At 36.8% G+C, this 12,793-nt stretch overlaps 1 protein-coding gene across 7 annotated transcripts in view; it reads right to left on the minus strand.

The window, feature by feature from the left end:
• LOC150110256 (pyruvate dehydrogenase phosphatase regulatory subunit, mitochondrial) overlaps positions 1 to 12,793 on the minus strand; it is a 366,839-nt gene that overhangs the window by 164,371 nt on the left and 189,675 nt on the right. For all 7 annotated transcript variants that reach the window (XM_090398625.1, XM_090398618.1, XM_090398634.1 and 4 more), the window contains exon 12: positions 622 to 777. In XM_090398625.1, coding sequence (XP_090254751.1) covers positions 622 to 777 — 156 coding nt within the window. The remainder of the gene's footprint in view (positions 1 to 621; positions 778 to 12,793) is intronic.

Genomic DNA, 12,793 nt, shown 5'->3' on the forward strand with positions numbered 1-12,793 from the left:
GAGTCTAGCTCCCAATGAGGAGACCGTAATGCTTGGTCTTATGTTTGGGTAGAACTAAAACAAGAATGTAATTTCCTTTTTATTATAATTTAATGATTATAATGTGATATGATCAGAGATGATATAGCTGATATAAAAGGACAAAGATAAAGATATTCTCAATATCTAGAATTACCTTGAAAAATTCTTAAATCAGATAAGTAATGACAGACCAGTGGCAGAAAATATCCATAACTAAGTAAAAAACTTTCTAGAACTATTTATGTAATTTTACTGGATTTTAAATATTGAATCATTTTAGGAAAGGCTAACAGGAAGATTAATTGGCCACATCACATATTCTTTTATGTGGACCTTAGAACTTAGCTCTAATATGACAGATTAAAATTACTACATTTCCTACTCCTATGAGAAACACTCCAATAGGTTTTCTCTTCTTCTCTCTCTCTGTGTGTGAGTGTGTGTGGGTGGGTGGTTGGTTGGAGAGAGAGAGAATCAGTAATACATTATTTAGTAAGATTTTAAACAAGTAGCTTCGTTTAGCTCTGATACATATGTGACAAAATTAAAATAATTAAAAGTAATAACAGAAAATAAATCATAAAAAATTCAACCATATACCATTTTGGATGGGGTTAAAATAGCAAGGTCTTTCATAACCCATTGTTTGTCCAAAAACAGCTCCTGCAGCTTTTAATCTATCGAATATAGGAGCCATACGTAACTGACGACCTGTGTGATATTCTTGAAGAGGATATTTTAACTTATAGTGCATTCCTAGTAATACGGAAAACATTTATAATAAACATTTATTCTGTTTCTGATATTATAAAAACAATTATAAGAGAATACAACAAAATTTACAACACACACACAAAATAACTTAATAACAATACATATATTCTTTATTATAAATCACAGTACTGATCAGAAACAGGTTAAATTATGATGAAACTATCACACACAGAATAAATCTAAGATGCTCTTACTATGACCAAACTTACAAATATATGGAAAAATATACGTTTCAATGCCAAACAGTTATTTATGGTACAGAGACTTGGATTATCAAATAGAAGAATAAAGAGTGATAGGTTTTGAAAACAAGTAATTTGAAAAACAATACACACACACACACACGATAATTCACAGATTATCCATATATGTCACACGTACAGATGATATGATCAGAGATGATACAGCTATATAAAAAAAGTTAAAATAAAGACATTCTGAATATCTAGAATATTTATCTCAAAAATTTCTTAAATCAGATCAGCAATGGCAGAACAGTGCCAGAAAACATCCAGGAAGAATGCAGTCATGAGTATCTTGCAGTACTAGAAGTAGAAAAAGTTGTCAGAAATAAAAAAATATTGAAATTTGGCTGGAGAAGATGATATTTGAAATGTTCAAATTAAGAAAATACAAAAATTAAAGCAAAAACAATGCAAAATTCAAAAGGTCGAATTCTGGATGAATAAAGTACTTCTCATAGCACTCATTTATAAAAATGAAAATAAATGAAACGCAAGAATTACAGAGGAATTTCTCTACTGAGTGTTATAAGATTTAGGCAAATGCTATTGAGAAGTAGGTAAGAAAAATTGTTGAAGAGAAACTTGGGAAAGAATACGCTGAGTTCATATCATAAATATGTTGTGAAGACTAGATTTTGACTTTGCTTTAAGATCAATAAATCATGAGAAATGTAATAAGGACTGAAATTTTAGTATTTTATAGCTGGAAAAAGATATATATGGGGTGCTTAAGGGTCAAAGCTGTATATGAGAGGAGACCTCCACATAGCCTTTAAAGGAATGCGGAGAGCTGACCAGGGCTTCTGACCTAATGTCCAATCCTCACCTTCTCGTGGTGCACCCTGTTGGGTATCTACCTGGATACTGAACGAAAGCCAATAAGAACCAAATTGTATTCTTATTGGCTTAAACCAAAATACAAAATGATTGTACAACACGACAAAATTTCATGCCGGCTGGGGTGTCACCCAGTTAAACAAGGTCCCCGTTGTTTTCGCCAGGGAACCAGGGTGAACAGCGAAAAGTCAGCTACTGGAACAAATCTGAAAACACACCCCAACTCAACATCATCAGAGTTAAAGATCAGTACTATCAACATAATAAGCCGAAAATGGCAACGAAATAGAGCTAGCTGAGGAATTAGATAAGTACCAGATCGACATAATAGGGGACTGAAACAAAAAAGAAAAAAACTGGTGAGATCTTTTTGAAAAATAAATACAAAATGTTATATTCAGGCAATGACAATCAAGGAAAAGAAGGCGTAGCCATAGTATTCAACACTAAATACGAGGCTAATCTTCTTGAATGGCAGACAATCTCAAGTAGAGTGAGGTGGGCAAATATCAGAATGGGGAACTGGACAATGAGACTTATTTGTGCCTATGGTCCCACAGAAGGTTATACTAAGGTAGAAGTGGAGGAATTTTTTGAGTCTTTAGAGAAAGCAACTGACACAATGAAAAAGGAAAAGTTGGTCCTTCTTGGTCCAGAAATCTAAATAGGAGAGTAGGAAATGATTGTCAGACAGACAAAAATATTTTGGGAAAATTTGGAGAAAAGAGCGAAGCTAATAATAATGGCAAATACCTGTTAGATATTCTGCTCAAGACATGGACTGGTTATTACTAACACCATGTACCAACATAAAAATGTGCACAAATTCACATGGAGAAAAGAGGCAAGGAATAAGAAAGTCTCATTGACTATGTTATTGTTTTCTCCCTCGTGCAGGACACCAGAGCATACAGAGGATTTGAAATTGGAAGTGATCGCTATTTAGTCTTGAGCAGGAAAATTGAATTTCAAATTGAAAAGAATGACATGTAAGAAAGTTTTAAAATGAATAAAAGTTGAGCAGCTCTCAGATGTGAACTGTAGACTAAAATATACAAACATTATTGAAGAAAAAATGAAAGAGTTTGAGAACAGGAATCAAACCTTGGAGATTCAGTGGCAAACTCTGAAGAAAACATTGATTGATTCTGCCAGAGAGGCATGTGGTGAGGTTGTCTGCAAGGATAGAAAAATCAGAACTCCATGGTGGACACAGGAAGTTAAAGAGGCAGTGAAGGAAAAGAAGAAAGCATGTCAAAAGTTCCTGGCAAATAAATCAGCTTATGCTCTTAGAGAATACAGAGACAAATGTAAGAAAGCTAAACAGTGTGTAAAACTAGCTAAACAAAAGTCATGGGAGGACTTTGGCAAGAACATAGAAAATAAATATCAAGAAGGTGGTAAGATATTTTGGAGGTTGTTGAAGAAGCTTAGAAATGGCGGAAAGAATGCTGGAAAAGGAGTTAGAGATTTTAAAGGTGACATGAAAACCGGTAAGAACGATATCCTTGAAGTATGGAGTAATTACTTCGAAAAATTGCTACATGAAACAAGCAGTGATAGTACAGTGGTAAAAAACACTCAACAGCATACAGTCAGGAATACATAACCATACTTGAAGTAGAAAAAGCCATCAAAGGCTTGAAATGTGGAAAGGCAGCAGTAGCATATGATATTCAACCAGAAATGCTGAAGTATGGTGGTATAAAAGTCTTACAGTGGCTGCACTGCATAGTTCAGAAGGCCTAGACAGAGGGGCAAATTCCTGATGATTGGAGTACAGCTCTCATAGTACCCATATACAAAAAGGGAAATAAAACTGAACGTGAGAATTACAGAGGTATTTCCCTACTGAGTGTTCCTGATACATACGATCTATGCCAGTATACTTGGGAAAAGGGTTGAGAAGAATTGTGGAAGAAAAGCTTGGTGAAGAACAAGCTGGATTCAGGCCAAATAGAGGCTGTCAGGATCAGATCATCACTTTACGACAAACAGTTGAGAAAGCATGGGAATATAACAAAGATCTCTATTTAAATTTTGTCGATCTGGAAAAGGCATATGACAAGGTACCAAGAAAGAAGTGATTCAATACACTACAGTTATATGGTGTCATGGTGTCAATGGGGCGTTATATCAAGCAATACTTAGTCTGTATTTGGGTGTAAGTCAGCAGTTAGATTTGAAGGAAGTACAGGAAGATGGTTTAATGTTAAATCTGGAGTGAGACATTATCCCCTCTGTTATTCATTATCTATATGGATCACATTATGAAGGAAAGTAGTATTAAACATGATATAAAAATTGGAGATGTTAATGTAAGCTCTTTGCTTTATGCGGACAATGTTAGACTTCTAAATAAATCCACTACAAGTCTGCAAGATTAACTGACTAAAATGAATAGCTGTTGTAATAGATATGGTATGAAGGTCAGCAATAAAAAGACAAAGACAATGAAAATAGGCAGAATCGTTGAAAATGTCAACTGCGTATTGATCGTAGAGTCTGTACAACAAGTAAACATTTCAGCTACTTAGGCATGATTTTTAGTCAAGATGGTAAATTAATATGGAAATAGAAAACAGAATCAACAAAGCTGGTAGGGTAGGAAGTCAACTGAATAAATTTATATGGAATAAGAGAGAAATTAGTCAAAACACTAAATTAGCTGTATACAAGACAGTGTTGAAACCAATTTTAACTTATGGATCTGAGAGCTGGGTCAGAAGTAAAACACTTGACTAGAGACTGCAGATATAACAGTCCTGAGAAAGATTGGGGGGGGGGGGGGGCATGAACAGATAGCATCAATCGCAATATCATATTAAAAACAACGATATTAGGATAAAACTTGACATTGTCAGCATCCAGGAATGCATTAACAGAGCTAATCTTAAGTGGTATGGTCACTTAAACAGAATGAGTGAGGAAAGATTAGCAAAACAAGTGTTCTCTGTCAAGTTGGCAGGAAAAAGACCCAGAGGAAGACCAAGATATAGGTGTATAATAAAATTAGTTTAATCCTTTATCCAAGTGTGAGCAAACAAAGTTTGTGCCTGAAAGTATCTTCAGGACTGGGGTAAGGTGGTACAACACCAGGGCAACTCGTTGCAAAGGTGGAGCAAGCTACCAACATTCCCATCTCAGTATCTCCTATAATGCAAAACACATCTCCTTGCAGATATGTCTACTGTTATGCATTAAGGGAAGGGCCACTGCCCAGACTAGTTTCGACCTTTATTGAGGTCTCTTCAGTGGGAGCAAGATTAGGCATGATTTTTAGTCAAGATGGTAAATTAATATGGAAATAGAAAACAGAATCAACAAAGCTGGTAGGGTAGGAAGTCAACTGAATAAATTCATATGGAATAAGAGAGAAATTAGTCAAAACACTAAATTAGCTGTATACAAGACAGTGTTGAAACCAAATGGTGTGCCACCCTTTTTTTTTAATAAATTACTCTGGATTTAGAGAAAGATGTTGAAAGTTTATTTTTCACTTGGTTAGAGTATAATAAAATTAGTTTAATCCTTTATCCAAATGTGAGCAAACAAAGTTTGCGCCTGAAAGTATCTTCAGGACTGGGGTAAGGTGGTACAACACCAGAGCAACTCGTTGCAAAAGTGGAGCAAGCTACCAACATTCCCATCTCAGTATCTCCTATAATGCAAAACACATCTCCTTGCAGATATGTCTACTGTTATGCATTAAGGGAAGGGCCACTAGCCAGACTAGTTTCGACCTTTATTGAGGTCTCTTCAGTGGGAGCCAAGCCCAAGTGGAGATACCAGGCAGAAGCATTAGCAGGTCATCTCTACCTATAGGAGTTGCCAAATAGTGTGCCACCCTTTTTTATTAAATTACTCTGGATTTATAGGTAGAGAAGACCTACTAATGCTTCTGCCTGGTATCTCCACTTGGGCCTGGCTCCCACTGAAGAGACCTCAATAAAGGTCGAAACTATTCTGGGTAGTGGCCCTTTCCTTAATGTATAACAGTAGACATATCTGCAAGGAGATGTGTTTTGCATTATAGGAGATACTGAGATAGGAGAGTTGGTAGCTTGCTCCACCTTTGCAATGAGTTGCCCTGGTGTTGTACCACCTTAACCCAGTCCTGAAGATACTTTCAGGCGCAAACTTTGTTTGCTCACACTTGGATAAAGGATTAAACTAATTTTATTATACTCTAACCAAGTGAAAAATAAACTTTCAACAAGATATAGGTGGATTGATATGGTGAAAAGTGACTTAGAAGAGAGAAATATAAGATCTGAAAATGTTTGAGAGGTTTGATAATGAGTCTTGACAGGTAACAGAACGATTTTGAGGAAAATTTGCAGAAAAATTGTACACTCTTTGAGTGTACATGGGAGGAATTTGATGATGATGATGATGATGATGGTAAAGGCACCCACTGTAACTCGAAGACCAAGGAAAACCCACAGCTTGTCTAATGATTCTGCCAGCTCTATACTACACATAGCAAAAAAAGAATGCAGTTTTTGCTAAATGTTATTAAAAGTCACAGTATTTATTATAATATATTGGTTGATAGGCAGAAGAGGGGAGATATAATTGAGACATTCAAATTGCTAAAGGGTTTCTATAGGATTAATTCAGAGGATATTTTTGAGATCAGGACTGGTGGTGGGGAACCAGGGGACACCTATGGAAGCTGGGCAAGAGTGTGGTTAGCAGGGGTGTTAGATCTGGGTTCTTTACTTTCAGAGTGGTAAATGATTGGAATAAGAGCTACCAGAGTCTGTTGTGGGTGCTATGACGGTGAGTGAGTTCAAGGCAAGGTATGATACATACTGTGAGAATGTCATATAGTTGTGTGGACATGTTTAGGGCCTCCCTCGATGAGTCTAAGGACTCCCTGGAGTCGCCCATCATAATAATAATAATATTTAGTGAATATCCACATTTAATGAACACTAGTATTAAAATGTGTTTTTATTTCGTTTTTTCTATTCACTTCAGCGTCTCTTGAAGAAGGAGGCATGAAGCGACGCATCGCCTGCTTACTGTGTTAACCCCTTAATGTACCAATTAAAAATCAGATTTTCTGCCAAAATGTTTGGGCGAGGGTGATTTGCTGGATCAAATTCATCATTATTTGAAAAATAATGATGAATTTGTGCAAAACGCAAACGAAGTAGCTGATACAAGGCATTGGCAACTTTTCTCGGCTGAAAGGAAATATGCACAAGATTGTCTAGCGTCTATATTCGGTTGTATTTATATGTGAAACCAAAATTCAAAATCAATTTTGGTGCAATAAACAAAAGACGTGTCACAGACGTCTTTGTATGTTAAGAGGTTAAACCAGCTCTGGTTAACATCCAGTGGATTTAAATTCCACCATGGACATAGATGTTTATGAATGTTTTTATGAAGATGATTTTCCATATCTGGTGTGATATTACAATACTGTTCAGTGGAGGTCTGAAGTGTCTTGAAAGTTCTTTTGTTTGATCTTGAAAGCAGTTTCTGGAAAACCATTCATTCATCAACAGGACTAATATACTATAGATTTAGAACCTTTCGTAAGTGGGATTCACATTATCATCACCAACATTATCAACAAATACATGCTAAAAATATTGGTTTAAAAGAAGACCTTGGTTTCTGTTACGCTGTATTGGACAACCATAACCGGTTGTGCACCTTAGTGAATCTTCTCTGCTCAAATGATGCGAAGCTGGGAAGGATTATTAGTAATAGTGCAGATGCGGCAGCCCTGCAAGAGGATTTGAATAAGCTAGATAGATGGGCAAATGAATGGGGATTTCAGTTTAATGCAGCAAAATGTAAGGTCTTGAGGTTTGGGAAACATCGATGGGACACTGCATACTCTATGAGAGGAGTTATAGTGGAGGAAGTAGGAGAGACAAGAGATCTGGGGTTGATGATTGATAGAAACCTGAAATTTAGAGGGCGTATTGCGAAGGTGGTGAAGGTATAGTTCGCCCACCGATTAGAGATCCTTCGACACTTCTGCGGATGTCAGAGAAAGGAGAATCCATTCCGATAATAGGGTAATCAGTCCGTATTGTGGGATGAGTTATTATTACAGGTTGGAAAATTAACTTCTCTTTTATGATTATTGTAGTTAACTATGTTGCTTGTATAACAGTTGGAAAATTTTACCTATAAAGCACGTTATTTTGTGTGTTGGCGACCGATTCGTACGACCTTCATTTCTTTCTCCCCTTCAGCATGAATCGACTATTCTTGGCAACACGCCAAGCAGAGACCTACAAACGGTGGGCGAACTATAACACAGAGGATTGCTGCAATAATGAGAAGGACACTGACCTGCAGAGATAAAACAGTTATCATTCCATTGTATAAGACCCTGATCAGACCACACTTGGACTACTGTTCTCAGATTTGGTCCCCAGGATTTGAAGGGGGATAACTTAACTGTGGAAAGGGTACAAAGGCAGATAACAAAGATGGTTTCAGGACTGTACAATGATAGTTATGAGGATCGGCTGAGGGAATGTGGACTGCAGAGTTTGGTGGATAGAAGAAGGAGAGGTGATATGATTGAGACTTTTAAACTGTTGAGAGGTGGTTACAGAGTTGACTGGGAAGTTCTTTCGCTTGGTTGAATAGTGGGAAGGAGTGATGACAAGAGGCCATCCCTGGAAGTTACGAAAGGAAACTGTGAGCAAGAGGGTGAGAAGTGGTTTCTTTGCATGGAGGGTAGCTGAACCATGGAATGCATTGCCTTATGGAGTGGTGAGAGCAAGAATGGTCAATGAATTCAAGGAGTGGTATGATAGACTTTGTGTTTCTTAGGGGGGGGGGACCTCCCCTCGATGAGTCTTGATAGACTTCGTGTTTCTTAGGAAGGACCTCTCATGATGAGTCTTTTGACTCCATGGAGGCCTGAATAATAATAATAATAACTCTTGCTAATGTATCCTCATCACCATGAAACCAAGTGACCAAATATGCACACAATAACCAATATGACGCCTGATCAAGGCCTTATACAACGGACCAATAACTTCTTTATCCAGCATGTGAAGGTCCTGAGCATCACTACCATAATCCAATATGACAACTTCTAAACTTGTGCAATGTAACTCATAAACTTCAGGTCCTTGTCCACTACCACTCCATATTCTTATCTCCTTTACCTTCTTCAAACTTTCCCCCACAAAGTGTTATACTTTGCATGTCATCATCACTTACCAGATTTCAAAACCTTACGTTTTGAAACACTGAATTGACTGTTCCACTCATTTGCCCAATTATATAATCTACTTGAGTCCTCCCGTAAGACCACAACATCTGCAAGTCTGCTCATTGGTCTTACCAATTTTGCATCATCCAAACAGTTGCATATCTGCAGGTAAACTAATATTAATATATGATGGTGGTCTGAAAAGTTCTTGGCCTAACAATGAAAAAACGAATTTATAATTTCAAAATTATTTTTATTTTACAACATAATCTCCCTTAAAACTAATATGTTTATTCCAGAGATGCTCCATTGCCATTATCCCATCCCTGTAGTGGTTCTCAGTAAGATCTGCAAAATATCCCTCTACAGCTGCAATCACCTTTTGATTTGAAACAAAAACGCTGACCAGCGAGGATGAGTTTTAGTTTTGGGAAGAGATAGAAGTCAGAGGGAGCCAAATCTGGGGAATAGAGTGGATGTTCCAACAATTCATAGTGCAGATCCCTTAATTTTCCATTGCCAAAACACCTTTGTGGGCAGGTGCATTGTCCTGATGAAAGATGAATTTTTCCTTCTGAAAACCGAGTCTTTTCTCATGAATTTTTTCATCTAGTCTTCTGTTTAAAAGATAAGAATAATATTTCCCAGTTATTGTTTTACCCTTTTCAAGATAATTAATAAACAAAATGCCTTTAGCATCCCAAAACACTGATGCAACGACTTTTCCTGCTGATAGAACCAACTTTGTCTTCTTTGGTGCTGAACAACTGGCTTCTGTCCACTGTTTTGACTGCTGTTTAGATTCTGGTGTGTAATGGTGAATCCAAGTCTCATCCATAGTAATAAATTGAAGCATTAACTCATTAACTGAACTATCTCCTCAGCTTCCGGCACTCGTGCACCATCTGCATTCAATAAAGTTATTCTTCCACATTCATGCTTTCTTTTGCTTGCAGCATAATGATAAAATTCTCTTGGATTGCCTTTAGCTTGCATAGCCAATTTCTTTTCATACTCCATTTCAGCTTTGCTCACAATACTCGTTACTTTTCTGGCCTGAGCTTTATATACTTCATAACTCCTCTTGCTCTTATTCTCACGATGTTCTTTCCACATCATCTTCTTCTTGTGGATCTCTTGCCTAATAAGGCTGCACATCCATTTCACTCCCAACCTATTTATTCTTCGAACACTAGGGAGTGCCGGTGGTATCTCAATACATTGAGATACCACCGGCACTCGTGCACCATCTGCATTCAATAAAGTTATTCTCCCGCATTCATGCTTTCTTTTGCTTGCAGCATAACGATAAAATTCTCTTGGATTGCCTTTAGCTTGCATAGCCAATTTCTTTTCATACTCCATTTTAGCTTTTCTCACAATACTCGTTACTTTTCTGGCCTGAGCTTTATATACTTCATAACTCCTCTTGCTCTTATTCTCACGATGTTCTTTCCACATCATCTTCTTCTTGTGGATCTCTTGCCTAATAAGGCTGCACATCCATTTCACTCCCAACCTATTTATTCTTCGAACACTAGGGATACATTGAGATACCACCTCATTCAAGCACTTTTTCAAAGATTCCCATGCATTGCTGACATTTTTTCCATTCAGTAACTGATACCATGGGACCAAAGATAGTATTCTTCTAAGTTGATCATAATTTCCAGCTTTGTAGTTCAACATGCCTGTTTTGATTGGAGCTTCAATACAAGTAGATACTTCCCAAGGAAGAACAGCATGATCACTGCCAACTGATGGTAAAATAGCCATATTCTTGACAGAGATCCCTTCTGACACTATGAGCAAAACCAACATTCTTTGACCTCGAGTTCCTTCTTTCACATGCTGCTTGAGAAAGTTGTCTTGCAACAATTCATTCAATTCCTGTTCTTTCTTATCATGAGATTTCTCTTCTACCCAATCAATGTTTGGAAAATTAAAGTCACCCATAATGATCATTCACTTGGTACCCATAAGGCTAAATAGGCAATGCATTTCTTCGGTGTTGCTATAGACCTGGCAGCTACAACTAAGCTGCCAGGTCTATAGCAACACCCCACCATATATTTCATTCTGTTAACTTCCACTTCACACAAGACAGAATCAAACTCATCGCTACATGGGACATTGTTACCATCATCGTTTTCTTCTATTTCTACCCTAACTGGACTTAAGTCATCTGATATTATTAGTAGCACTCTTCCTCCTCTCCTATTTCTTCTGCCATTCCTAAAAATAGTATATCCGTTACATGTGATCTCACTTACCATATCTGATTCTGATAGCCAGATTTCACTAATGCCAAGAATCTTAGGCCACATCGTATTCAATAAAGCAACAAACTCAACCCCTTTGTTTCTAATGCTCCTGGCATTTGTGTATAGACATAATAAATTACGATCTAGCCTATTCTTATAATTAGATATGCAATCTATTTCGTCTTGTTCTAGAATTTTCTCTTTTCCCTTCCCAGACACATTTAAAAGGTCCAAACCCAAAGCATATTTTTCCACTCCTTCTCCACATACATAACCATGTTTAAAGGCATTCATATCTTCATCATGTTTGTATACCATAGCTGAACTTTCACACACATTTTTCTCATTCCTCCATTGATGATCTAGTTTCCCTGACTCTCTGCATTTGGTCTCATACCAAGAAGTAATTTCTACAGGCTTCTGATGCCAAATGAATTCAAGTGCAGGCCATCATTCTTATACAAATCTTTTCTGCCATCAAACACATCTAAAAACTCACATCCACATCTTCTACATAGCCTGAGCATGAAATCATTTGCTGTCATCGTCCTCCTTCTTAGCTCAGTACTATCATATCTAGGTGGTAATCCTACAATTTTTACTCTTTCACATTTCTTTCTCGCTTCTTCCAACAGACTTTTCATATCTTCTCTCACACTGTGTTTGTCACCACTTAAATTATTAGTACCTATCAGCACTACCATTTCTTTTACATTTCTTTTTTGGTTTTCAATTACGTTTGTCATCTTTTTAATTTTTGCTCCCGGGAAACTAGAAGTGGCGACTCCCTCAGCAAGTGCAAATTTTAAAATTGAGTCACCTACCATATTACCTCTTTTTTCTTAGATATTAGCTGACTTACCTTGTTGTTGTTAATATTCTGATTTCCATGTTCAGTATTTTCCTGCCTGTTCTTGTTCTCATCCTGTCAAAGATTAGACAAACGTTTTTCCTCCTTTTCCAATTCCCTGGTCGATTTTCTAATAATTTCTTTTAACCAAGCTATTTCTAATATCAATGTATCCTCAGATAAATTATTATCATCACTGCAGCAGTGCTTTTGTTCAGGACAAACACTTCCTCAGTAACAACAACTTTAGCTTTAGTCACTGCCTTGTCATGATGAGTTTTTGGCACCAGTTTTAAGAGTAGTAAAAACTAATAATATTTCTGAAATTATGTTCTAAAATGCTTTAGAACAATAACTACACTAAAAAAAAACTACAATAATATACTAAAAATACACAATTAAATCTAAGAAAACACTTGTTATATGAGAATCCATCAAAAGTCTTTGCAAAATCTAAGTATACCACTTTATATGCATCTCCCCTGTCCAATGCCATTGTCGCTTTGCTATAATACACAATCAAATTCATAACATGACTTCCCTTTAACAAACCCATGCAAACAATTACAGAATACTGTTGTTATCAATACTGCAGAGA

The sequence above is a fragment of the Typopeltis vanoorti genome, chromosome 1, assembly GCF_054136105.1.
Source record: "Typopeltis vanoorti isolate ZY-2024b chromosome 1, IOZ_Tvanoo_1.0, whole genome shotgun sequence".
Taxonomy (NCBI): Eukaryota; Metazoa; Arthropoda; class Arachnida; order Uropygi; family Thelyphonidae; genus Typopeltis; species Typopeltis vanoorti.